At 44.2% G+C, this 27814-nt stretch overlaps 4 protein-coding genes across 4 annotated transcripts; all 4 read left to right on the forward strand.

Moving 5' to 3' along the window:
* Positions 1–679: 679 nt before the first annotated feature.
* On the forward strand, positions 680–8066 carry pask (PAS domain containing serine/threonine kinase). The gene is made up of 21 exons (XM_068748908.1): positions 680–884; positions 1002–1234; positions 1321–1491; positions 1623–1757; positions 2146–2280; positions 2476–2586; positions 2680–2737; positions 3052–3236; positions 3313–3442; positions 4238–4412; positions 4641–4873; positions 5095–5224; positions 5450–5985; positions 6087–6229; positions 6332–6484; positions 6561–6686; positions 6784–6918; positions 6994–7196; positions 7315–7448; positions 7547–7696; positions 7891–8066. Exons 1-21 carry the CDS (start codon positions 680–682, stop codon positions 8064–8066), a joined length of 3657 nt encoding a protein of 1218 aa, XP_068605009.1.
* Positions 8067–8944: 878 nt separating this feature from the next.
* On the forward strand, positions 8945–11356 carry mterf4 (mitochondrial transcription termination factor 4). The gene is made up of 4 exons (XM_068749186.1): positions 8945–8983; positions 9260–9689; positions 9784–9968; positions 10845–11356. Exons 1-4 carry the CDS (start codon positions 8957–8959, stop codon positions 11259–11261), a joined length of 1059 nt encoding a protein of 352 aa, XP_068605287.1. The 5' UTR covers positions 8945–8956; the 3' UTR covers positions 11262–11356.
* A 470-nt stretch (positions 11357–11826) lies between these two features.
* LOC137904705 (probable G-protein coupled receptor 148) lies at positions 11827–13263 on the forward strand. Its single transcript, XM_068748909.1, has 2 exons — positions 11827–11856; positions 12253–13263. The coding sequence occupies exons 1-2, from the start codon at positions 11827–11829 to the stop codon at positions 13261–13263; spliced, it is 1041 nt and encodes a 346-aa protein (XP_068605010.1).
* A 1567-nt stretch (positions 13264–14830) lies between these two features.
* klhl24a (kelch-like family member 24a) lies at positions 14831–27572 on the forward strand. Its single transcript, XM_068748435.1, has 8 exons — positions 14831–15027; positions 16153–16243; positions 16347–17191; positions 18563–18747; positions 21261–21379; positions 24054–24242; positions 24823–25011; positions 25106–27572. The coding sequence occupies exons 2-8, from the start codon at positions 16169–16171 to the stop codon at positions 25304–25306; spliced, it is 1803 nt and encodes a 600-aa protein (XP_068604536.1). The 5' UTR covers positions 14831–15027; positions 16153–16168; the 3' UTR covers positions 25307–27572.
* Positions 27573–27814: the final 242 nt, after the last annotated feature.

Genomic DNA, 27814 nt, shown 5'->3' on the forward strand with positions numbered 1-27814 from the left:
AACATGTGATTTAAAATACCGATGATGTTACTGTTCTTTATTATTGCCCTGTTTGATCAAGGAAATAAGTATAAATTATAAAAATTATAATCAAAAGAAGACAATTTTTTTGACAAGACTTTTTATGACGCTTTCCTGTTGCTTACGTTTGTATTGTGGTTTCCATGGAAACATACACGGGCATTTCCGGCAAATTAGCCAATGCTGTAGGCTCGTTAAGAATCGTGACATTTGATTGGTTCAGGGGACTTCCTGGAAAGCGACTAGGCTGGCGCTTGAATCCCGCGGTTTACAAAATCATACGCCGACTAAAGTGATATAGGAGCATCGAAGTCTTATTTTCCCGAACTAATTTGTTGGTATTGTGACAGCATTGAGCTAACGCTGCTCTGAATATAGTTGTTGTTAGCAGATGGCTAACCTAGTTAGCCAGATAGCGCCGGGGAGGTAACCTTGTCAACTAAAGTTAGCAAGCGTCAACGAAAAGTGCTGTGCCCGTTTTCTGAATCTTTCGTACTCATTAATTTAATTTAAACGGTTTATTTCGTCGACTTGAGGTGAGTTCTTTGGTCTTCAAAACAGATGTAACTCAAATGTTACAAAAAACAAACCCGTTCGGTTGAATTGTTTTGCTCCAGTGTCGCTGTATGGGTCAACATTAGCTCGAAGACCTGCAACCATGTCGCTGTTGACCGAGGCTGATTTTGGTGCGGGCCCAGGCTGCAGAGGTAAAGGCGACACCATTTGTGTGGTGCCCGGCCTCTCACCCGATCTGCTTGAAGATGATTACGACCTGAATAAATCCTATCCATATACTCAGAGGCCATTGCACAACAACAGCATAGTGCCGCTGTATCGTCGCTGCCATCCTGATTCCGTGAGAGGTGAGCGTTGCTGGCATTTACAGCAGTACAGAATTTTTTGGGACTAATATTTGTGCAAAATGATTCATTTAAAACGATCTTGTTCTTGTGAGTTAATACATTTCTGTCTGCTCGCAGGTGCATGTCTGGATATTTGCACTTCATCTGCAGCTAGAAACGACCAAATTCCCAGCCTACACCACCGTGCCTCCCAAGTTCCCGCTGTCGCCTTGCCGCGTCTCTCCACTGTATCGGAGATGGAGGAGAGTTTGTTAGGTCAAATCATCGACAGGGATTTTGGTCTGTCGACATCGCCATTTGCCATCAACCCCAACAAAGTTATCCTCACTGTCAACCATCAGACCAGAGAGGTACTGTCTGTTCCATTAACGTAAACTGATCACGGAAACACTCCAATCTAGAACAACCCCTGTTGTGTTTAATCTTGATTTTTCAGATTTTGTCGGCAAACGATCAGGCCTGCAAACTGTTTGAGTGCACCGCCGATGAGTTGATTGGAAAAAAGCTTTCCTGTGTCTTGAAGAGAACCAGTCAGGTCCTGGAAGAAGCGCTGGAAGAAGATTTTCCATTTCTGGATGGAAGTGTTGCAGCTGTGTCTGGGAAAGTGGTATGAAATACGCTGAATAAAGCTCAAATAAAATAACCGCGGGCTGTTTGAGCTTGACCTCGTCTGTCTTTTTACCATTATAGAAGATTCCTGTGTCTGTTTTAACGGGTTACTGTGCTGCTTTTTTCTAGGTGGATGTTGTGACCTCATCTGGAGAGGCGCCAGTGTCTGTGTGTTCCCACAGGCAGTCGCAACATGAAGAACACTGTCTTGTCATGATGGAATTTGTGGAAAGGCTATCGGCCTTCCTGACCTTTTCCCAAGATGTAAGGCCATCTTTATTGTGTTGCTTTTATTCTTTTGTTGTTTGACATAAATCAATGTTAGTTTTGTTTCTCTTAAGAGATGTTTACAACACACTGTCGCTGTCCTGTAGAATTATATAATGGCTGCACGGCAGACTCTTTGACTCTTTGAGCAGTAAAATCACCGATAGATTTAATAACTGTAACAACTGCTCAGCTCCAGTGTGTGCAACCATAATCATTAGTGAGTCAGTGCACACAATACCAGGAGCTCCCTGGTGGGATGCAGCAATCAGCGATACACCAGCTCGTTGTGACCCATAAAAATGTTTGATGTTTCACTTGCTAATGGCTAATATGCTACAGATTGTTTAACCCATTAAAACAGTTATTTTCTGCACATTCCTAGGGGACCATTCTACACTGTGACTTGGCGTTCGCACACCTCCATGGATACCGTCATCCCGACGAGTTAACCGGAACATCTGTTAAGGAGCTAATCCCTTCTTTACAAATCCCCCTTCACAGCAATGCATTGCCGAAAGTAAGCATACGTTGAAATCAAAAATGGTCCCACTCGGCGAATAAAAGAATCCCCCTTTTTAAGCCTTGCTTTCGAGTCTCTCTTTGCCAATGTGCTGCTCAGACAGTTCAGTTCAGATACCCTGCAACGTTTTCGGCTCGGGTTATTCTGTCAAATTGGCAACTTTGGATTTTTGGTTTTCCTTTTTTCTTTCAGATGCTGCGGGTTCAGCGATTGTGTGGTAAAAAGAGAAATGGTGCGCTGGTCCCACTGTGTATCAAACTTCAGGGGGCAGTGGTTAGTGGGAGGCCCCAGAACCGCAGCAATGTGACTAGTTGCACCTGCCCAACAAACAATCCTGAACAGTCGGATGCACAGAACAAGCAGTTATACTCTTGCCCCACCTGCTGTGCGCGCAAGTCAGAAGGCTCAAACCCTGAAGGCTGTGAGCAGCCTCATGAAAAAGAGCCGTCCTCTGGTAAGTTATTCTTCAAGATGAGGCTGTGACATAATGCTGGCACATAAAGGCAGTAAAAAACACAACCGTGTTGTGGAGAAACTCCTGCATAAATCACTAAGTCTCCTGCAGCGTATCCTGCTTGTCTTTAATGTTAAGAAAACAAAGCAGGGTAACATAAAGTCATGGAATCTAAAGAAATTAAACTGAATGTCCCCAAACAATTTGGTATTTGTTTGTTTAATCAAGCCAATATTTAAAAAATAAACCTTTGTGGAAATTATGCAGACTTTTTAAAGTAAGTAATTCTGCTTCTCCATTGTTTGTCCCAACAGCAGAAGTCAAAGCGGATAATGACGTCCTCTCCGCGAGGCCTGTGCTGCAGTACTCTGGAACAGTCTGGGCATTTGCTCCTCTCAGCAGCCTCCTTCTGCTCCACCCCGATGGCTCGATCCACAGCATCAATAACCACCTGTCTCTCAGTCTGTTTGGCTACGACAACGACGAGCTGCTGAATAAGGTTAGCCAACGAGATGGACCGGACGAGGCGACATTGACCGATGACTGTACTAACTCGCTGCTGCTTCGTCATCCAGAGTGTCGCTTTTCTGATGCCTGGTTTCTATGGATGGATGTCTGACTCCAACAGAAAGGCCGGCTCCTACTGCGATTCCCAAGCAGCGCCGCGGCAAAATACAGAATCATCCAAAATCTCAAGGAAATGTGGCGAGTATTTGTCTGTATTTAAGAGGACATTAATATAACAAAGACCTTAAAGTTTAATTAATAGGTGTAAATCCATTCATACATTGCAATTCCGAATTGGTAATTTTTAATTTGGAAAATTATTGAGTGATATCTTATCTCGTTAATACAGTATCGTTAATACAGTACATTATATTATTACCTCCGCCGAGGCGAGGCAGAGGTTATGTGATCGCCGGCGTTTGTCTGTCTGGTCATCCGTCCGTCTGTTAGCAAGATACGTTCTGGACAGATCTTTAACATTTTCAGGAAATGTTGGGAATGTTACCAGGAACAGAAGATTACATTTTGGTGATGATCCAGAAGAGATCCTGGATTCTGGATCGCAATTTTCGTTAACATTGCAGTCAATGGAGCTTCAGGATTTGTTCCTCAGTATCTCGGTTGATTGTTGACCGATGTTTATGGGATTTGACCCAGCCTTGTAGGGAGGGGACCTCTATCTCGCCACCAAATCTCATCCGGATCAGATCCAGAATGGAGTCAGTAGAAAATATTGAAATTTAACATTGAAAACTCAATTTACGGATTCAAAAGTCATTTACGATACACATCGACTTTTCATGGTTGGTGTATAAAGATACCGAGAACAATTTAGAACCTTTCGATGATGATCCAGATCACGTTGTGGACGGTGTAAGTCCAATTAGGATGGGAATGAGTGCTGTTCTAGTTTTGTTATGTCATCCAGTTTCCAGTAGAAGAAGCAGCTAATGTTGATCTGCTTGTTATCTTATCTATTTTGATCAATGCTAGACCCTTCCTCGCTGTTGGCTGGTGATATGGTCACGTTGCATCATGACGCCCTGGGAAGAAGCTCCACAGGCAGAGGCCGGATCTTCACTGGAACCTGCACCAGGCTGGAGAAGCCGTGCAGCAGCGCTTTGTCTACCCTTTCTGCCCCTGCTGTCACCTCCACACGCTTGCTTAAGTGAGTTGCAATGCCCGCGACATTGTTGATAAAAGCCATCTGATTGTCTTATACTCAATAACTTTATATTACTAAAGACTTCATAGACTATCAATAAAGCTAAACATGTCAGATCTACGCCCCCCCAAACAAGAACAACCATCAACCTGAGTGTCCTGGAAGTCCACCGGCTGCTTTTCAAAAGATAATTCTGCCCCCTTCATATAAATCTGTTTGCTCTTTCCTCAGGGCCGACGACACTGCAGAACTGATGAAGGAGGCGGCCCAAGTCGTTCTCTGCAGCAGCCAGCTGACCGGTGCAGACAGCACTCGAGTTCTCCTAAAGACATTTGCCTGGTTCGATCCCCCAGAAGAAGAAACCTTCAGCCTGGTCCCCACCGGACCTCCACAATCTAACCGAGACCAGCAGCTCAACAGATGGGTTGATGAAAACGGACAGCCGGCCGCCAAGATGATCCCAGGTATGATTCAGATTAACGTTTAGCCTTTACAATAACGCGTTTGAGTTAATTTATCTGTAGAACAGCCCTGAAACTAACTTTGCGGAGCTTCAGCGCTTATTGAAACGGGTAGTGAAACTCTTGGCTCAGAACTTCGACAACATTTTGCTGTGTTTCGAGATTTCCTGTTCTATGGAAGGATTTCACCTTCAACGGATTAGGTTTCATTATTTTGCTTTTAGACACTCCTGTTCAGAACGGTTGTGCCGCTGGCGGGGTGGGCGGCGCCGCTCTCAAAGTAGACTCGGTCCCCCGCTCATGTGCGTCTGTCCTCCAAGACTCCAGCTTTGAGGTCATCTCACTGGAGAGCAGGTGAGGGCGGAGGTTGCAGCTGAATTCATGCACATTTTCAGATCAGAAAGCGTAAGTCACTAATATTAGATTCTAATCATCCTGTCTGAATACGGTGCAAACGTATTTGGAGTTTAACAACATCCAGATGTATTTGTCAATCTAGTTCTGTTAATCGGTGTGTTTTTGTCTTCTTTAAACTCATCATATCATATATCATATTTTTATTGTAACGCGTTTCCACAGGTCTTCCTCTGGGTTCTGTGAAACATTGGGGGGCCGCGGTGTTTCTCATCCAGGCCAGACGGAGGACCCCCGCTCCACAGAAATTGGGGATTCTGCCAGCTGTTTCCTGGACCTCAACAGCAACGGCGACCTGGTGACCCTGGCCTTGGCTGATCTCGATCTGAGCAGTAGTATTGAGCTGCTCAGTAGCAGAGCGTGCAATGTTGATATCCTAAACTCATCGGTTGATACGGCAGAGCTCCTGCGTACCCCCTCCCCATGCGTGGTAGAGTCTGACCAGGAAGCAGAACGCGCTGAGATCAAGAGTCCCGATGCAGAGGTCGCGGGTGACTCGAGTGAAGAGCAAGTAGTTCATAAAGAGCAGAGCCAAGCGTTCTCCGTGCAAATGAATGACAAGATTGAGTCGATGGCAGACATTCCTGCCACATCTACTCCTAAAAAGAAGGTGGATGGACACACACTGGCCTCAGACAGTGCACAAATACTGGAGGGGCACTATGAAGGAAGCGCATACCACAGAGATGGCACAGGGATAGGTTAGTACATCTAGAATTGTAAATCTGATGGTCACAAAAAGAGTGAGAGGGGGGGGGGGGGGGCGCAGAGGAGTACTTCAACTAGACTTTATTGTCTCCAGATGTGCAGTGTGAGGTGCACAGAATTGACCTCCACGACGGAAGCTCCATGTTCTGTGTGTGGATGAGGAGGCTCGGCCAGCAGGGGTCGCTGTTGCAAACGGAAGGATCGCTGCATAATCAATCAGAAGTCAGTCTCGGAGAGGTGAGGGGGCAGAAATTATACGTAAGAAGTTCTGGCTCGTAAAATGTATTTGTCAAAGTATAGAAAGTACAACGCGTTCTTTTCTCCTCGCCGCCCCTTTAGAGGGTCGGGGAGGCGTTACGCTCCACTATGGACCTGGAACAGTCTCGAGCCTGTGATGGGCAGTTTGATGAAGAATACAAACCTCTTCAAGCTGTGGGTAAAGGAGCGTTTGGTTTCGTCTGGAAGGCCATACGACGATGCGACGGACAAGAAGTAAGAAATCCTTCTTCAAAGATGGGGGGGGGGGCAAAGAAATATCTGACGTCAGCGATTATTGTATGCATTGTAGGTGGTTGTGAAGTTCATTAGTAAGGCCAGGATAGTGACTGAGTGCTGGGTAGATGACAACATCCTGGGAAGAGTCAGTCAGGAGATCGCTATACTGGCACGATTGCAGCACCACAACATAGTGAAGGTAAGTGGTTTGGTTGGGGGGGGGAGGGGGGGGGAAACCTGTCACTGATTATGCCAATGGAATTTTGTTCATTGAAGATACGTGTGGTTATCACCAGGTGCTGGAGGTGTTTGAGAATGGGAGCTACTTCCAGATGGTGATGGAGAAACATGGAGATGGCCTGGACCTTTTTGAGTTCATAGACATGCAGCCAAGGCTGGATGAGCCCCTGGCCAGCTACATCTTCAGACAGGTGTGTTTGGTTACTGTCGCCCAGAGAAACGAACAGGGCTGACGAATGGGCTCTGAAATGTGTCTGTTCTCCCAGCTGGTGGCCGCTGTGTTCTATCTGAGGACTAAGAACATCCTTCACAGAGACATCAAAGATGAGAACATCGTCATCGACAAGTGTTTCCACATTCGGCTGATTGACTTCGGCTCCGCTGCCATGATGGCGCCCCCCGGAAAGCTCTTTCACAATTTCTGTGGCACGCTGGAGTATTGCTCCCCGGAGGTCCTCCGGGGAAATCCGTATGTATAAAAGTGATAAAAGTCGTACACCAGAAATATTCTGCCATGTTTTCCCCAAATTGCCAAGTATAAGCTTATTTCAGTCGCGGTTGATCTCCTTGTCGGGCTGCGGTTGTAGCTATGAGGGGCCAGAGCTGGAGATGTGGTCTCTCGGTGTGTTGCTCTACACTCTGCTGTTCGGCGAGAACCCTTTCTGCGGCGTGGAGGAGATCCTGGATGCCAAACTCAAGCCCCCGTTTCCCCTCTCGCCAGGTGTGCAGTTGTTCATCGTTACCGACCACAAATCGCTGTTCTTCACTGTCACGCGTGAATAATATTTTTTCTCACGCTCCTTCGCTGCACGCTGTCAGACCTGAGAGAAGTGTTACGCCAGCTGTTGCAGCGCGATCCCACTCGGAGAATGACTCTGGACCAGCTGCTGCTGCAGTCCTGGATCAGTCAGCCCATTTCTCTGGCAGAGTACAGCTGGACAGAGGTGGTACCCGCTACTGCGAGCTACTGTGAGTACTCTGGGATTCTTCTCCACCTCTGATTAATTGAATTTTATGATCTTATTTTAGATGTTCAAAAATACACAACTTATTTGTGGGTATGTCGTGTTGGCACTTTATTCATCATCCGTATAAATCTGGTGCCTCTAAACTAAATAGACAGAATAAAGTGAAATGTACTCTCTTCCTGTTTTTTTTAGCAGGCTCACCATTTTATCAGGAGTCCTGTCCTGAGATCTTCATTGAGCAAGGCTTGTTTCCGGATCAGCATGATGAGACCCTCCCTGATGATGAGGAAGATAAGGAGGGAGATGAGGAGGACAAGTTGTCAATGGCGGCCCTGCGAGCAGAGCTTCAGAAGTACCTCCATGAGTATTAAAATACATTTTTAAAGACGTAGAAGACATCCAACCATCCATCCGAAGTGCAAGCTAAAGGAAAGGTTTCCCAAATCATCATCAAACACACCGTTTTGCAAAGTCTTTGTGTCTATTGTTGAATCTATAGTTTAATTCATTGGATTTAGGAAAAGCTGAAGCATGGTAATGGTTCAGCGTTTAAAACCTACAAGTTATTTCTCAGCAAAACAATAGTTTGTTTGTTTCAAGTTGAAGGGAATTAGTTTGTTGATCCCACCTGTTTCTTTGTTTTTACATTCATGATTTTAAACCAGAATGTTTTGAATGAAAAGATGTAAGTATATTTACAGTATTTTATGTATTTATTTTGATAGATTAATAAATATTACCCAAAGTACGTCCTCTTTACTTTCTATGTCAATTTAATTATTGAAGCATTATATACTTTGTTTGTCATGAAAATATAGCTATCTTCATTTCATTTTTGTGTAGCCAATAAACACTGATAATTATCACATGGTGGTGCAATAACATTGTCTGCTTGAACGTTCTAGCTGCAGATTCACAAACCAAAAGGTCTAAAGCAGATTTATGCAATAGATGAGGATAGAATCCTTGTTAATTCTATATATGGTATATCAATATGAGTTTAAATACAGTAAAATGAATACCGAATGTTTGGCATAGCCACGTGAAAAAGGTTGATTCTCGCTATAAAATCATCTATGCATCTTGTTTCATTGCCAGAATAATGATTTAGGTTTTAGAACCATCTCGCGTTACTTAAAGCGTTCATCTGAATCAATTATCGTTTGTCAAATTGCTCCACGGATTATAAAGCAAGCGGAATACAGCGGAACCTTTGTCCGTGTCAAAACAGAAACACGGAAGTGTTTTCCGACGGACAAACATGGTGACACTAGTCGCTTATCGTCAGGTGAATGTTTATGTAACGACGTGTCCTTATTGTAATGGTTATACTTTATTTATTTTTTACAGAATTTGATATTAATTTAACATCACGTACAAAAAAATAAACGAAGAATCACGAGCGTCCGGTGTAACCTTCGTGTTTGCTAACTTAGCTAACGGCATCACTGGTTTGCTAGCATATCTTCTGCTCTGTTATTTTCTGCTTGTTACAAATGGCTAATTCTCCTATTTACATTTTTACATAACTGCTGTTTCTAACCATGATTATTTTTTTCTTAAGGTTTTTTGGTGGACTGTGAGAAATGCCTCATCCACTGTGTTTCGTCCACCTGAGTTTTGGAAATGCTACCGACATACTCTGTGCTTCGGGGGCCGGTTATCGTGTTCCTCTGACAGTCATCGTGTTCTACAGTCAACGCAACACACCCATGAAGTCGGCCCTCCGTGCAGGAAGCCTGAGACCGATTTCTCCCTGCGCTCTTTGGCTGATATGGGATTCACAGACGCAGAGGCTGCTTGTGTTTATGCTGCTGTGTCTAAAGCCAAAGGAGGAAGTACTGCCAATCATGCTCTGTCGACTCTGTTTTTCTTGGGCCTCAACGCTTCCACTGTGCTGAAAATATTGGATAAATGTCCAGAACTTTTCACGGTCAGGGAATCGCAGCTTCAGCAGCGCATCGGTAACCTGCGGAAACTCGGCTTAGGCGAAGGTGAGATTACGGATTTTCCATTAACTGCATTGCTTCTGAATGTTAAACCGATTTATTTACTGACCCCCCCCCCCCCCCCCCCCCCCCCATCTAGGTAGCCTTCAAAGAATGGTGGCGTATTTCCCACAGCTCCTGACCGTGCCCGTGACGACGGTAAAACATGCAGTGATGTTCCTGAGGACGAAGTGTCTGTTCACCACCCATCAGATCAGAGTCATCCTCAGAGATAGTCCAGCCGTAGTTGTGGACGACTTGGAGCAGCTGGAGTACAAGATTCAGGTCAGCATGAAGAGGTGCTTTACATGCGTACAGATTAACGCTCAGGGGAAATGGAAGCCAGCAACTGATCTGTTGGTCTTTGGGAATGGGGAAAAAAGCAAGCAAATACCGGTATGGCATTCTCTTTTTATGGGTAACATAATAATTCTTGAGATTAGAGTTAAGAATTTCTCAGTAAATTATAACATGATCCATTTTTTTAAGGTACATGTGTAAAAGTCTGATTAAACCTATAGAACTCAAATCAAGAGCAGAGTTTAATACTTTCACTTATTTGTGATTACTAAAAGACATCTTTTTTCAAATGGAATTGTACTGTAAATCTCAAAGAAGTGCATGATAGTTCAGTGCATTTATCTAGTGACAGACAGCTGGGGGGGGGGGGGGGGGGGGGTTGTTCTCACAGTTAACTGCTGATTAAATGACTTCCTCAAACTTGATCAAACAACGTTTATCATGTGGTCTGGTGAAAGGCGGGTAAGGCCTCTGCCCCCACGGTTAAACTGCCTTAGAAAAACGTCAACTTGGCACCAGACGGGAGGTTTCTGTGTTAACTTCAACCCACTTTGTCCTGTAAACCTGCTGGGATGTGGACGGACGCTGCTGTCGTCCTCCCTCTGGTGGCCATAACTGAGCTCTTCCTAGTGAGACGGAACAGATCGGCGTTCCGTTCCCTCCAGGATGGAATAAATCTTTGTGCCACCTTTCATCCGTTAATGATCTGATATATACAATATAGCTAAAGTAATATGTTTATTATCACATGAACTGGTGAATTATTTGATATTGTTGCTGTAAGTGTTCCGTGTTTAAAAACTAGTATACAAGTCAACGTTTGAGGTTATCTTTAATGTGTGTTGACTCGTGTCTCCGCAGTACGTCTACTTCCGAATGGGTGTCGCACAGAACGAGATGGTGAAGTCCAGGTTGTTCCGTTCCACTCTGGACAAGGTGCGCCATCGACACTGCTTCCTGGAGCGCCGGGGTTTGTACGAAACCCCCGACAAGAAGGGACAGACGAGCATCGTCAACCCCAAACTGGACGGCATCCTCAACGTCGACGAGGACACTTTCCTCACGCAAGTCGCCATGGCTACGGCAGAGGAGTTTGATGTTTTTAAAAGATTATTGGCACGAGAATGTCGGGAAGAGGAGCAGCAGCAGGGCCGCATTGAATATGACCGTGATGATGAAGAGGATGATGACAGTGATGATGATGAGGAAGAAGAGGATGACAGTGAGGATGAAGACACTGGAGGAAAAAGTGGATACAGGAAGCGGAGAAAGAAATGACGGCAGATAAGGGACTAAACTGTAGAAAGGAACCCGTCATGTTTTCATTGTTTGTTTAACTTTACGACCATTAAAAAAAAAGATTGGTATCTTAAACACACAGAAACATCCGTTTGCTTTTGTTCCTTCAAATGTATCTATAGTGGCGTCTGATTGGATGGCGTGAAACCTCCACGTCCACAGGCAGGATGTGAGGTCAGAATTAATTATAGTTCTTGTGGTGAATCCGTTCTACTCTCAAAGTGAACACAAATCTACTATTGAGATGCCAGTGCACTAAAAGTAAGAACTAAATACGACTGCAACCAGTTTAGTCTCCAGTTTACAGGGCTTTCCCTTCTCAATTTAAATCATCTTGGTTGTCAAAAAATGAAAGGTAACAGCATGAGGAGCAGCAGAAGATGGAGGCTCCACCCCGTTACTATGTGATGGCCAAGTGGCTTCAGCTTCCTCGGGCCCTGCGTTATCTCCGTGAGTCAACAAGGCGTGCATCTGATAAGGACCCCGGTTGAAGTGAGTCGCGCCCATCGATTTATATTATCGCAAAGTCTAACGGATCTCCGGCATGGAGCGTTTTCTCTCCTCTGGACATCAGGTAAGAAAACGTACCTTTGGTCGATCGATAAATTGTCTATTTCTGTCAGTGCGTAGTTGTAATTGTGGTGTTTTACTCTTTCTGGATTCGTCTGCCTAAAATCCTTTAACTATAAATTTGAGAAATGTTTTTTTACAAGTTTTTAACAAATATAATGTTCTTTATGTCGATGTATTTACTGCATGATATTTATATCTACTTTTAAATAAGGTATTTATTTTCCCTGTGATCCACACAGGTCAAACAAGTAGATGAAAAAAATACTCCGAACAAAATGAAAGCAGTATATGTACCGAGAGTGAATTTTTTTTAAAGATAATTCTCCTTAAGGTCCTTTGTTGTGTCTGTTCTGTAAATATCTACGTTCCCCTTTATGTATGATGTTTGTATTTACAGGAAACTGTTAAGGCGGTAACCACAAACGCCTCACAACATTTGCCTTCACCGAAAGACAAAGTGACGGCATTGCTGTGCATTTCCAACCTCACCGAGGATTGGATGGACAGCCTGCAGAGGTTGGACCTGGAGTTCTTCATCATCCCCACCACAGTCATCACTCTGGGCACGCTGCTCGCCAACCCCCTCCTCCTGCTGTGCATTTTTCTGACCCGCGCTCTGCGTCGGGAGACGCGCTACCTGCTGGTGGCCAACACTCTGGCGGCAGACATCCTCTTCCTCGTCCTCAACCTGGCCACCATCATCTGCAACACAGTGAGGGTGCAGATCCCCCGGCTGGTGTGTGAGCTGATCACGGCGGCCACCGTCACCGCCTACTGCTGCGCCGTCCTCACCGTCACCCTCATGGTCGTGGACACCTACGTCGCCGTCCGCTGGCCTCTGCGCTACCACGTCTTCCTTTCGCCCGCGCGCACGCGGCGCGTCCTGGTGGGGCTGTGGGCGCTGGCGGCCGCGTACCCTTTCGCCTTGGTGATCATGACGGAGAGGGCAGACTCCCGCGAGAAGGTGGCGGTGTGCCTGGTCCTCATCTCCTTCGGCTTCATGCAGCTCCAGCAGATGTTTGACATCCACGTCTACTTCCTTGTGGCTGCGATCATCTGCGCCGTGCTGATTTTTTACTGCTACGTTCGGCTCTACATGGTGACGAGGACCCGGGGGATCTGGCAGAGCCGCTTCTCCAGGGCCCGGGTCACGCTGCTGACTCACGGGCTGCTGCTGCTGCTGTATTTCGCCCCTGGCTTTGTTTTCACCCTGGAGCTCGTCATGTTCCACAGGAAGGACATAAGTCAAGATCTTCGCGTGTGGGTCAGCACCGTCAATATGTGTGTGTTCATGCTGCTGCCCAGGGCGTTTGCTCCATACCTGTATGGGCTGAGGTACAGGGAGATCTCCGATAGGCTCATGCAGATGCTGTTTCAGCAGAGACTCACTCTGTCAACATTTTCATAAAGACACTGAGAATCCAGAATATTGTTCCTGATTCAGAGTTTATATCTCAATGATGAAGTACTGTAATATGTCTTTTTTTTGCCGTCATTATTAGTTTCCAATCTGGGTTGGACTTCCACAGTTTTATGACCATCGCTGCAAAGCACTTATGACTCCATTTTCCTATCAAAGCTGTGAAGATCGTAAAAACATATCACCAGATTACTGGTAATTTATGCTCATAGAGGGGGAAAAGGAGCACTTTACCTCACTTAGGAAAGCAATCCGGGTAGTAATAAGTTAGATATTAAAGCTGCATGTCTCTCTCTCTCTCTCTCTCTCCCCGCTGTTTGTTATCTCTATCTCTAACTGGTCTCGCGTCTCAACAGCAGATGGATCAATTTGTTAAGTGTCGATGTGTGTGCTTTCCCAGGGAATCTCGATTCCTTTGCACTCCCATCTTTAAATGAAGGAATCTCTGTCCTGCCCCCCCCCCCAAGGATGTGCAGTTTGGACCTGTGACATCTTAGCATCAATAAGCTTTGCACAACAAGGTGAAAGGCACTGTGCGTGGCTGCAGGGTGAGTGAGACGCAGACGGCTGAGACGACGGGGGGGTAAACAGCCCCAGCTCGCGTTGAGTTGGCTGCAGGAATGCCGCTGTAGGAAGCCGAGAAGTAACCATTATGGAACGTGAAAATGGATTTTAGTCACTCATAAGAAGGTGAACCTGAAACACTTGCATATCCCAAGACATAAATTGCTTTCGACAAATTCACTACAAGGATTGTTTTTCAGCTACTTTATTTTCTTTAATAAACATGGAGGAGGAAATTGATTAATCTCATTCATTTATTTGATTGCCCTGTGTTGGGCTTGTTGGACGCGCTGGGGCCTATGTACCTTTTTGTGTTTTTAATTTCTGATGAATCGGCATAACAGTACCTGGAGGTGAAAACAAAGTTCCTCGTGTAACACACCTACCTGCTCGTGACCTTGTCTTCAGTGCGACACGCCGATCATTGAATTTGATAACGGGGTTGTTGTTTTTTTTCCAGGTAGCTCGGTCGGAGCTCTTGGAAATGTTTTGCACTGGAAGAGAGGAAGTTGTGACATCCGTTGTTCCAGCTCCGCTCCTCCTTCACCCTCAACTGAAAAAAACAAAACAAAACACGGCGCATACTATTTGACGGTGTTTTCATATATTTATATTTGTAGTGTGTACTTTTCTTTTGAGTACCGTCTTGACAACTAACAAGTTCATGAAGTAACGCCGTAAAACTGCTGTTTTTTGGAGCTTCTGTTGCCCAATCGCCATCTCGTATTGTTATGAAAGTTTTTCTCAAGCAAAGTTTGGTTTGTTTGCAAACAAAGAACAGCCACGTGGAGATCTATGGGCTCACGGGAAATGTAGTTTGTTATCGAGGAAGCTCGTAGACGAACGGCTCGATTGAACTCAGTTACCCATCATGCATTAGGGGCGCCACCAGCGTGGGTGCTCTGGGCTGGATTTATTTTCCTCCTGACGTAGTTATAAATGGATTCCGTGTTTACTGTTAGAGAGCCCTTTGTTTTTGTCATCACCTGAAAGTCAAGATGCCCCGATGGAGTAGTTCGTGTTCTTTCCCGTAACAATTCGATAGATTTATATCTGTCTGAAAACAGACTACTTGTAATCTTTTTTTTCCACGATACAAATACATTTTTTCTTCTTCTTTTGTTTTTTGTTTTGACTTTTCTTTGCTTACACCAAAGAGCGAGCTTCATCCGGAAACCTCTTCTTAAGGTAAACAACATTTATCTAGCTACGAAAATTACAATTATTTATAATCTCGAGTTGTTAATTAGGATGTTTCTTTTCCTGTTTTGAATTCGTCGTAAAAACACAAGTATACTTGTTTTGTATAAATACACAACTCATGAAGGAATCGTTTTGTCAAGCTGCTCTATTAATTATGATTTAATTTTTTTCGCAGTAGATTGTTGGGTACAATGTAAAAGTATGTAAATAAGTACAGTATGAACGATGACATTTACTGGCTCATATTGACTTGTTACTCATTGGCCGACATTCGTCATTAAGTCAGTCAATAGTGCGTCAGACATCATCTGGACAAACCTGCTCTCTAGTCTGTGACGAAAAGACGCGCACGTGAACAGGTTTAGCATGCGAGGAAGATTAAAAATAAGTGACCTCATACTGTATGAGCAACATCTGGCCACCTCTGTATACTTTGACAGAGCATGAACGCAGATAATGGAGTGGAACCATTGATCTTGAAGAACTTGGGTAATGGTTGCCCAACGCTTGTCTTTATTCTCGTGAATAAGGATATGGTGCATTTACTGGACAATTTACCTGCAATAAATATGTTGCAGGTTTGACTAAAATAAAAATATAAAATATGTCCAGATTACCAGCAGCACTCTCTTTATACTTGGTGATGCTAATGAAGTCTGCTGGGACCCCCCCCCCCCCACACACACACACACACACTCATTTCAAAACAAACATGGCTGCTGTGTATCTTGGATCCAGCTGTTGCTCAACGTCTCTCCCGCCTGTCTCTTTGTCTCTAAACGCTTTTCATTGCGCTGCAGGGCACAACTGTAACAGCGGGATCACCCAGAGTACAGATTTCATTTCTCAATACTATTTGTCTTATACTGTAATATAAGATATATTAGCACCACCCCATAAGCTTTAGAACATATCCACAGTTTTACTCTCTAAATGTTTTTTTTTTTTTTTGCTCTTGTAAGTTTGGTTTGTACTTGATTAAACCAATTTGGTTGCTCTTTGTGATTTCATGAACTTTTCTTGGCTTCCCACTTCCACATCTGATGGGATGTATGATGATGGCGTATAGGAAACTTTAACAGTATCTTGTCTCATGCTCTCCATCCTCAGAGTAAACCTGGCAGCCATGGTGTTGATTCTGGGCAGAAGAATGAACAGAGAGGATTCTGGGATCAGAGGCTCACCTGCTGTCAAACGCAAGGTGCCGCCAATCAAACAGAGATTGTGTTATTTGTTTAGTAGCTTTTGTCTCACCTGATCAAAGTCACATTTTGTTATGTATATGTTTTTTTTTTTATCCGAAGGTGTTTGAGGTTGACTCCAAAACTTTAGTCAGCCACGAGTTCTTGGATTTCTCTTCCGGCGCGTCGCACTCAGAGGGCATCCTGCAGGTCTTCAACGAGTTCCGTGACTCCCGCCTCTTCACTGACGTTGTGATCAGTGTGCAGGGTTGCGAGTTCCCCTGCCATCGCGCTGTGCTCTCCGCCTGCTCGTCCTACTTCAGAGCCATGTTCTGCAACGATCACCGCGAGAGTCGCGAGATGCTGGTCGAGATCAACGGAATCCAAGCTGAGGCGATGCACTCCTTCCTCACCTACGTTTACACCGGCCGCGCCAAGATCACCACGGAGAATGTCCAGTTCCTCTTTGAAACCTCCAGCCTATTCCAGATTGGCACACTGCGTGACGCTTGCGCGAAATTCCTTGAGGATCAACTGGACCCGTGCAATTGCCTGGGCATCCAGCGCTTTGCGGATGCCCATTCCCTTAAGCAGCTCGCCAGCCGCTGCCGCAACTACGCCTTGGCCAACTTCTCCGAGGTAGCGCAGCACGAGGAGTTCCTCGATCTGCACAGGGAAGAGCTGGAGGAGTACATCGGAAGTGACGAGCTGTCCATCGGTAGGGAAGAGTTGGTGTTTGAGGCGGTGATGCGATGGGTGTACAACAATGTGGAGCACAGGAGGCCTTTGCTGAAGGCCCTGCTTTACCACGTTCGCCTGCCCCTTCTGCATCCCAACTACTTTGTCCAGACAGTGGAGGGGGACCAGCTCATCCAGAATGCTCCAGAGTGTTATCAGCTTCTCCATGAGGCCAGACGCTACCACGTGCTAGGAAATGAAATGATGTCACCCAGCACTCGTCCACGCAGGTAGGAACAATATTGACTTCCTTGTTAAGAATAAGATAACACTTTGCGAAACCTGGATGTTAACTACAAAATGGCAGGAAAACGAGAAGGGTTAGTTTAACCTAGCCGGGTTGCCTTGTTGGATTAAAAGATGTTTGGCAATAAGTGAGGTCAGGTTGAGATAACATTAAAAAAAAAAGAATACTTTTTAAAGCAGGTATCTGATCACTTAACCAACATTGAATAGCCAGTGGTTACAGCCCAGAACATTGTTTTTGTCTGTGTGTCAAGGTGTGAGCAAGACAGAGACAGGGAGTGTTGTTATACTGAACAGACAAGTATGTCTTTGACTGAGAACTGTGTTGCAACTCTCGGTACCAGCTCATGCCCACACACAGACACAGAGTTGATGCAAGAAGCAGTAATCATTGAAGGAGAGCTGAGACACGAAATGGACCAGATGGCAGCCTGCTGTACGACAAACAAAGCTGCACCTGCTTTCGTGTTCGAGATATGTCTGCGAGGGTTAAAATGGCAGCAATCAAACTGTCAGTTATTCAGGCTGTGTGACGTGTATTGCGCGTTGCGTTGTGCCAGTATCCAGGCAGATGCGTTGGACTCATTTATCCAATCAGGCGTTTAGTCCCCAGTATTTGTTGGCTTCGTTTGCCTTGCGGGCTGAATCGACTCCTGCTTGCAACAGATGCCTGGCTCTCCCCTTTGTGGCTCTACAGCTGTCAGCAGGCCCTCCTTTGTATTGGAAAATCCTTAGAATAAAAGTTTACACACCTACACACACAGAGCCAAAGTCCTCCTGGGCCAGACTGTTTCTTGAATATATAATAGGCTGCAAAACCACGTTTTCTGACCAGCGTTCAACTTCCACTCTATCAAATGCCGAGTAAACAGACCAAGAAATGTGGGACAAGTGGAAAGAAACGTGCTTCTTGTCCCACATTTGAACTGACAGTAGGATCAGAATGTGCTGAGAGCTTTTCACAGAAAAACCTCTAGTGGTGTTTCTCTGGTGAGATTATTTTTACATAACTATGATCCAAAGCTGTCATAAATTAGCTTTAGAGGACGTAGGAAGCGTTTTTCAGCCGCCGAGTCTGTCCTGGAGTTTGTTATTGCTGCACCCTAGACTGATACCTTCACTGTAATCTGCACTTTGCCTCGAAGATAAGTAAACCCTTCCTAGTGTTGACGTGAATTCCAACACGGCTTCATAGGTTCTGTCTCGGACTACACACGGACAGTATTTTAATTACACAGCCAACTGTAATTATAGCACGTTGCTTCTCTTCTGTTGCTGTTGTTCTTTCCACCCGATCTCTAAAATAACCTCGTCGCTCCCTCTGCCTTACATCTTGCTCATGTTGTCCTTCACAGGTCCACCGGTTACACTGAGGTGATCGTGGTGGTTGGGGGTTGCGAGAGAATTGGGGGCTACAACCTGCCCTACACTGAATGCTATGATCCAGTCACAGGGGAGTGGAAATCATTGGCCAAATTGCCAGAGTTCACCAAGTCAGAATTTGCCATCTGCGCCCTTCGCAATGACATTCTGGTGTCGGGTAAGTTGATTTCAATGCTTGTGTTGTAACCCCCCCCCCTGCCAAAAACAACAACCTGAGGCACGGTCATGTTCTGCCTATGCATATCTTGGCATGTAATCCCCCACCCTGGAGTGGCAGGAAACCCTGCAGTGGCTGTTTGCTTTGTGGTGTTTTGTACAGCCATAGCCTGTGTTTGAGCCGAAGGAAAATATGAGCAACATCTGGATGCACTCTCTAAGGCCTAAGCTCAGTGCTGCAACAGCCTTCACTGGTGAGCTCAGTGCCTCTCATTTCCTGTGGCCAATAATCTGGGTCACTGGCTTTTTTTTTTGCGATGGTTCAGCAGTTTTCTAGGATCTCCCTTATGCAACAAACATCTAGGACTCTAGGATAAACGTGTTTGAAGTGGAACGAAATCACAGTTGTCATTGCCTCCTGGGAAATTAGGGTGGGCCTCTGAAGAAACAAAAAACTTGCTATCAAATGATTTACTGTAACTGAGTTTTTGGTTGAACTTGGTGCCTAAGGCCAAACATTTGAACTGGCAACATCAAGGTTAAGCAAGGTTAAGATGTGATGTCTGCTCAAGCTCAGACATGCTTTATATGAGCTGCTGAATGGGACGTTACAAAAAACTACAGGAAAAATGTTCTCCCTTCAGCAAAGCTGGCATGAACCTACCGAGTCCTCACGTGCTTGCTATCAGTCCGGCCTCACGTGGTGTCACCCCCCCCCCCCCCCCCTCTCCCGATTCGTGCACATGCATAAACACTACTGGCTCACTTTATAGCGTATCACAATCCCCAATGCCTCATTTTATTTCTTTGTTGCTCCATATGCCGTGACGGTTTTAATCTCTTCTACTCGTGTTTATTTTCGTCTTGAATACATTCCTCTATTCCGCCTGTTCCTCTCCTCAAAGTAGGATCTTCTTCAAACACAGAGGAGGACTCCGGTCTTTAGCACAGCTGCAGATAGCTGCGGGTTTAAGCAGGACATTGCTCAACTGAATATACAAAACCTTTCCCACACCCGTTGAGTGTTGAAATTGTCCTCAGATCCAAAGCCACCATGCTGGTTAAACGCTGGACTGTTTTGAGTTCAAGAATGTTTCAGATTACAGTCATCATGAGTTCTGTCACGACTGGATCCGACAAGTTATATTATGTATGGCTGTACACGACAACATGGAATGAGTGTCCCCATCTGAGCTGGTGGGATGCGACCAGCTGCCATTTTTATTTGAGATCCCGTTCAGAAACCAGTAGTTCTTCTATCCACCTTTGTTTGAAAGAGAAGCTCCTCCGACATATTTCCTTTATAGTAATAATTAAAGACAGAATCCTTAAGGCCAGTAGACTGTCTTGTCTCTTCCACGGTGCAGCATATCATCACGCAATAACTTGCTGTGACCAACTTCCTCCCCGGTCTTCTTTTGTCTGTGTGACACGATGTCATTTAAAAAGGCCGAACCTAAATGACTACCAACAGAAATGGGAAGAGGTGGCTCTATAATGCCAGCGATGCATTTCATTTGATTACCTTTCAAGGGGATGACTCTTTTTGTTGTTGTTGATACAATCACATACTATATTGATACCCATGCACCTGTCTGGTCTTTCTAATAGCAATAAAAAACAAAACTGCCCACATTCATGTTCTGTGCAAACAAAACAAAACTGCAGACTTAACCACAACAAAAGAGATGGGATCTTTTTGGTTTTTGATTTAGCTTATGGAAAGTGTTACTTATGCATCCCTGTTGTTAATTATAAAACTGTGATTTAATTTTCGCAATCTGTGTTGCATTAACTGAAACCACCAACAAGATGTGATTAATTGAAGTCGTGGTGTGAAATAACACAGATTGTCGCTGACCTCTCTGTTTATGTGCTTGAGTCTTTCTGGTTTCCATGATACTCGTGAGCCATGATATTGTTGATTGAAAACGAGTGGTGAATTGCTGTAAAGTCGAAATAATAGTATAGTAGAGTTGTTGCAAAATTAATGTCATTTCTTTAGGATGCCTTACATTTGTTCTCTTTAAATTAAACCGGTTTCTTGTGTGCTTGGTGAGCATGCATTGTGTCTTCGTTTTTCCTCCGCATTTTATTTTGAAAAGATTGTGCTTTTTCCTGTGGAGACTCCAGACAGGTGTTTGTGTGGTGTTGTTTGGGGGGGGGGGGGGTGATTGTTACCAAGAGAAGTAGGGCACGTGTTCGGACTCGTTTAAAAATGTTTCTGGCTCACACTGTAGCCTGGGTGAGTGTTATTCTCCTTCAGCACTTCCTTCCGTGCGTGTTTGTGTAGAGACAACAGATGAGGTGTCATATTGAATTAGCTGCAAGGGATTGTTTTAATGGGTGGTTAATTAAAATGACACCATTCATAATACTAAAATAAAACTGAGAATCTGGATTGTCGGTCTTTGCTTACTTTACTTTACTTTGCCTCTTGTCATCGAACTGAACTCAAACCGCCATGTTGACGTTGCAGCTGTATGTGACCCGTTTGTCTCATGTTATTTTTAGGTGGCCGTATCAACAGCAGGGACGTGTGGATGTACAACTCCCAGCTCAACCTGTGGATCCGAGTGGCCTCTCTAAACAAAGGCCGCTGGAGGCACAAGATGGGCGTCCTGCTGGGCAAGGTAAGAGGGGACGCCACGGGATGCTTCTGCTTCAGCGTGTGATGATCAATGAACTCATTTATAGTTATGTATCAGATCAATTGATAGCACCTTTACAAAACTAAACAGCATTGCTTTACATTTACCGGCCTTCTCTTTTACTCCCATTAAAATAGCTTCCCCTCTGGAGCTCTTACTATTTGCAGCCTCAACTAGGAGGCTTAATGGAGTTCCTATTTTTAGGCCATTGGGAAAAGGATGGATATATGCCAGGATCTCACACTTCCAAGTTAAGAATGAGCTTGAGCCCATATCACATTTCACGTTTCGCCTGTCTCTGCATAATTGCAGTAAACTTACACGGCTGTTGGACCCACTGAGGAGCCTGTAAACACATACATAGGCGTAACGTAGCACACGCTTTACTGTACAGTACAAGACTGTTTATGTTTATAGCAATTACTGTCGTGCATTTGAGCTTTTCATGGAAAAACACATTCCTTGAAGGAGTTAAATCACAGGACTTCGTCCGCTTCATGAATCTATTAAAGCACCTGTTTATTTTCTCTTTCATCTTAATGATTAGTTTACAGACTCTTGGCAGCTGTTTGGCTTCATCCGCAGTTGCTTTCTTCTTATTACACTGAAGTATTATTGAAAAAGCACAAAGTATCTTTTAAGGATTGCCTTTCTTTTCTTCTCATGAGGAATTTCCCACTTTGACATGAAACACTGACGCTCCAAATGGGAAAGTTGACTGTTATGAGCCAGCAGATGTGTAGAAGGATACAGTGTTCGCTTGTGCAAGCTGACTTCTTTGCTTCAAGCTCTGTGCATATTCCCTTGAATCAAATATTCCTTGTTTTGCACATATACCGTCTTTATAGTTTTAACATAGATCACGTATATATTTAGTTGTTACTGTAGTCCTTCTAGTCACATTCTTATTGTGAAACCCAAACTTGAAGCTGGTCCTCATCAGAGGACGAGTGAGTAAACATTTTTAAATCACATTACACTACCTCAGCTTTTGGCCCTTGGAGAGAATATTCACAGAAGAACGTCATCGGGCTTTTTCATTTGAATCGAGAAAAACATGTGCAGACTGGTTGTGAATTTTTTTTTGATTCTGCTGGAGAGGAGTGGGTCAGTTCCATCGTCCAGTAGTTCAATCTGACTGACTAGAGATGGTACGCAAAACCTGGATTGGGACACCAGGAGAGATGCCGCTTGGCCCTGGACATTACGCTGCTTCCTGTTCTTCAGGATTTGCTTGTTCAACTTGTTTTCTCTGTTTTCTTGTATATCTGTCACCTGTAGACCTTCATGATGGGCTACCCGCTACAGAAAGCTGAATCCTTATCGCTGTGCTGGTGATCCGTTTGTTGGTGATTAAATGAATTAGACGAACATGGATAGAAGCACAAGTGTCCTGCATTCTGTGGTGTCCAGTTGGATCAACCCCTTTTCCAGAGTGTATAAGCATAATTAGGTCACCAGTTGTTTTCCTCTCCGTTACGCTGCAGTTGGTTGGATGTTTTTATCTAACATAATCTCTCTCTCTCTCTCTCTCTCCCCTCTGTTCTCCTGTTGTTTTCCACTGAGGCACTTCAGGCCGTCTTTGCTTCCCAGTGCGTCACTGCTTCTCACTCCTGCATACAAAGGAACAATTAATCATTGAGCTGTTTGTAGGTTTTGGGCACGCTCGTAAAATAAACTGTGAATGTGCTTGTTCGGTGGTTGGGGAGTGTCCCCGCAGGGAGTCGTGAATCATGTTTGACTGAGCATTTAATGGGATAGCAACATACTTCAGGTTGGTACAGCGTACGTGCCACCATGATCAAGGGCACGGGGAATGTGACTATTAATAAACCGTCCACTTCCACAGTGTGTCCGTACCATGAGGAGATATTCATCAAGTGAGTGGAGAGAGAGAGAGAGACTCCTACTTCTACCCCAAAATTAGCTTCGATTTTGCTGCCAAAAATAAATGATTTCACCTTGATTTTTTTTTATCTTTGTTACATAATGTGACGGTTGTGTTCTGCTGTCTTTGTGGGTTGACTCGGATCACTAAAAACACACAATGACTGCCTTATAACCATCAAGGCAGTCAAAAAAAACAAACAAAGGTTTTGTTTTTCTGTCAATTATCTCCATCGTTGAATGCAAATATCCACCTGCTCTATTTGCATCCCCCCCCCCCCCCATCAAACTCTCCCCCCTTTTTCCTGCATCTCTCTTTCTCTTTGTCTCTGTTCATTCTTCAGAATTTGAGCAGTGACCGGAATCGCCCAAAGGTTTTCTGTTAGATAAGACTGCAGAGCTCTACGGTTCAATATTTATTCTCGTCATCTGACCTCCTTAGAGAACTTTAGCATAAATCTCCTCCAGCTGTTTGTTTTCTGTCCTGTATTCCTAATTATGTTCTGATGTTGGTGCTCATGTTCATTCTTGGAAGGTAGTTTATGGACCCACAAGGTGTTCATGTTTTACCTCAACACAATAATTTAGTTTGCAATGCTAAAGGTGTGTTTTGATCATTATAATAATCTCTATTCATAAAGAGTTTAAGGTTAACGAATGCATTGTAGCTGTCGGGGCTACTTGTGTTTGTGCAGATTACGTCATCTTTCTCCTAACCCCGATAGACTTGTTCTCTGACAGAGGCGCCCTTGTTTGCATCCGCCCTCAGGTCTACGCTGTCGGCGGCTACGATGGGCAGAGCCGCCTGAGCAGCGTGGAGTGTTACGACTCCTTCTCCAACCGCTGGACGGACGTGGCTCCCCTGAAGGAGGCGATCAGTTCTCCAGCCGTGGCCTGCTGTGCCGGAAAGCTCTTTGTCATTGGAGGAGGACCCGACGACGACACCTGTTCGGACAAGGTGAGAAACAGATGTTTTGTTCACATGCTTCCACTACATTAGAGATGGCACCTGAGCAGCTTTAGTGGGTGTTCTCTGACATGTTGTCGATAGACGTTGCACTGATGCAGGAAACACAAAGCCAGTAATGTCACATTCTTTTTATATTCCTCCATCGGATAGTTGGTCTGTGTGTTTCTGTCAGGCTAGAAAACATTCATCCACACGTCGAGAGTCAGAGAGATAAGAAGTTAACACAACAATCTGTGTTTCGCTAACCGGACCTTTACGTGACCCAGAGAGCAGAGATCATGCTGACTCCACTTCCCTCGAGGAGTCTGCTATCAGGGTCGTTCACATTGATCCGAAAGCTCCTTGTGTGTTAAAGTCAAAACTTGTGCTGTTCATGTTCACTGTAGTCAGAGATAACACTGTTTGGAAGGATGTTATTTCAAAAAATGAGTGGGTGAGAGATCGATTAGATTCTCATAAAGTCAAGTGTAAGTCACCAATCAATAAAAGTTTTATTTCAGCATTTTCTATTAATATGTATGTTTCCTCCCTGTGGCACATATTATCTAACTGTCGCTTTATGCCACAGGTTCAATGCTATGATCCAGAGACAGACTGCTGGTTGCTACGGGCAAACATCCCCATTGCTAAGCGTTGCATCACCGCCGTGTCCCTCAACAACCTGATCTATGTGAGTGGGGGTCTCACCGAGGCCATATTCTGCTATGACCCAACACAAGACTACTGGATACACGTGGTTCACACCTCTAACAAACAGGTAACAGACAAAATGCTCCTATGAAACAATGAAATGGGGGAGTTGTTGCTGTCCGAAGCTACGAATGTTCATTCCCATCCCTCCCTCCCTCCAGGAGAGCTGTGGGATGTCGGTGTGCAACGGGAAGATCTTCATCCTCGGCGGCAGAGGGGAGAACGGCGAAACCACAGACACCATCCTGTGTTACGACCCTTCCACGGGCATCATCGCGGGGGTGACTGCCATGCCTCGACCCATCTGCTACCACGGCTGCGTCACCATCCACCGCTACAATGACAAGTACCACAGGCAGTGACCACAAACAAGCGCATGGAACACACAGCAAAGCACACACATATGAATTCAAGCTCGCAATGCACAAATGCAATCACTCGCATTTTTTATATTTTAATAATTCACCGGTGCCTCAGTGGATGAACTGAAATGTGAATGAGCTGTCGGTAGATTGAATTAATTTCTGACTGGTTCTGAAGTTCCACCCACTGGACCCCATGCAGACCCACATAGTAGAATACTGGAAAGGTACTTTCCTCTGTTTAAAAAATATATATATATATTTACTCCTTCTCTTTCCTGGTTGTCAGTCAGCTGCTTATCCACAGGAAATGTAGGTGTAAGTACAAGTTGCTCCAGCCCATTGCCCCTAGAGAGGGGTAAAATAAATAAATACTAGATCACAATTACTCTTCCTTTATTTCCTGTTTCAACAAGTTCCACTTCCTGTCTGCTTCCTTTTTATGCTTTATTTTATTTTCCTTTATTATTATTATTATTATTATTATTATTATTATTTACTGACCTTTTGTTTATTTTTCAAGTTGTTCTTTTTTTTATACCTGAGTATTTCTTGTACTATACATAGCGTGTCTGTCTCATATCAATGTTTTTTGCTGTGCTGGGTTTGTGGGTAGTTTTGTAGATGTGTGAGAAGCCTTTGAAGATCAAATTCAAAGACTGCTCTGAGTAAGCGGTGTGCATGATTCTTTTTGTGTGTGTAGGCTTGCACATATATGCGTGTGTGACTTTGACACAGGATTGATCAAAGAGTTCTAGTGCGAGCATTGCACTACTGCATGTCTGTCAACAGAACTGACGGCGTCTCTCACCTGATAGACGATGTAACTCCATAGACAACTCCAGGTGTGTGTGTGTGTTTACTAGTCAGTCAGGTGTAGCAGTCCTACAGCTCATTAGAGTTCTGGATGATAAGAGTTGTAGATTATGTGGCGCACGGTTGGTAAAAGTCACTTTTCTTTTAACTATAGATGTCCATAGAGGTATTGCTGTGAATATAACATTGATATGTTTTAAATGTATTTCTATCATTGTTGCCTTTCGGAGTTTTTTTGTTTTGTTTGTTTTGTAACTGAGAGCCTCAATCGTGCACTTTGACAGAATCTATTTAAATGTAGATTTTTTTTATTTTTTTTACTGTATCAGTAAATATTTTTTGCTTTCATGTGTCAAAAGAAAGAGACGGTAAAAAAGGCCACTTGGGCCTCTATGGCACTGATATCGGACTGATATCGGACTGTAAAGAGTTAAAATAAAGTTCACACTATTGTTAGCCTTCCAAAAATAAGGCCCCCTCAAATAATATCAGTTCCAGTGTGAGATATATCTGTCTCTCCAAAGTCACCACACTCCATTTTTAACGTTTAGCCATTTCTACTCTGCTGCCGTTAGCCTCACTTTACAGCTCGTAGCAGCTAACTTGGATTTACCAAACTACAAACATGTGAAGTAGTTTGGATGAGCGGTTCTAACACCAAAGGCCGAGCCGTCCGCTCATTTCAAACGTCGACGAGAAGTGCCACAAGATGATATTTAGACTCTCCTTTTAGGATAACAAGCTGGGAATGAGTGAGTTTCTGTGCTTCTTACTGTCCAGCAGTGAATTTTGACAAGAACTGACATCTAGGTGTTTTGTTCAAAAGATGTGCTTAGTGTCAGCTGTATCAGAGGATGAAAGGAAAACACCCCCAGGGCCACACACACCCCTTCACGTACAGAAGTAACCTACGTAACTCAGGAGGCCAGCAAAAGGAGGCTGAGAGACAGGAAGACGGTAGGAATTATATTCAGAATGAGAGGGGAACAATTTGGACGTGTGCGTCTATGATTTCACTGAGTGTTTACTCAGAATGTTTTCTTATATTGCTTTCATTATTAGCGACGTAGAGGCTTTCATGCATTGTTTATTCCGATATGATTGTTTTGTTTGTTGTGGTGAATAGAGAGACTGTTTGTTGGATGTGATTCAATCCCGAAGGTGACTTTATTGAAAACAATCCATGGGTAAACTGTGCTTTTGTGTCAGATGGGGCCGTGAACCTCAATGATGCCCTTTGTGCCTTAATAAAAGAGTGATTGGATAATTAAATCTTATTATTTTGATATAAAAAAACGATTTACTGTGTGATTGATATATCAGTACCATATTCTCCTTTTTGTCTAACTGTGAGAAGGCTTTGGATTTTGGAAACTACTTTAGTCTGTTAGAATGTAATGGCTGTCTTATACAAGGAAAACATCAATAAAGCTTTTCTTTTTTTACCCTATATGTTTCTTTCTTGTTTCAGAAAAAAAAGATAAATAGCAGTATTTCAAAAACTGCTCGGATATGATATCATGTTTTTAAAATTACGAGTTCAAATGGATTTGAAAGGGACACCACCTATTCTATCAAACATCCAGCAACAACAAAAAGTGGAGTCTTGCTCCATGTGGCCATTTGATCTGCTATTAAACTACTTCTCGTTCAGGTCTGGCTGACCTGTATGTAAAATAGATTTAAGTATGA

Source organism: Brachionichthys hirsutus, chromosome 15 (assembly GCF_040956055.1).
Source record: "Brachionichthys hirsutus isolate HB-005 chromosome 15, CSIRO-AGI_Bhir_v1, whole genome shotgun sequence".
NCBI lineage: Eukaryota > Metazoa > Chordata > Actinopteri > Lophiiformes > Brachionichthyidae > Brachionichthys > Brachionichthys hirsutus.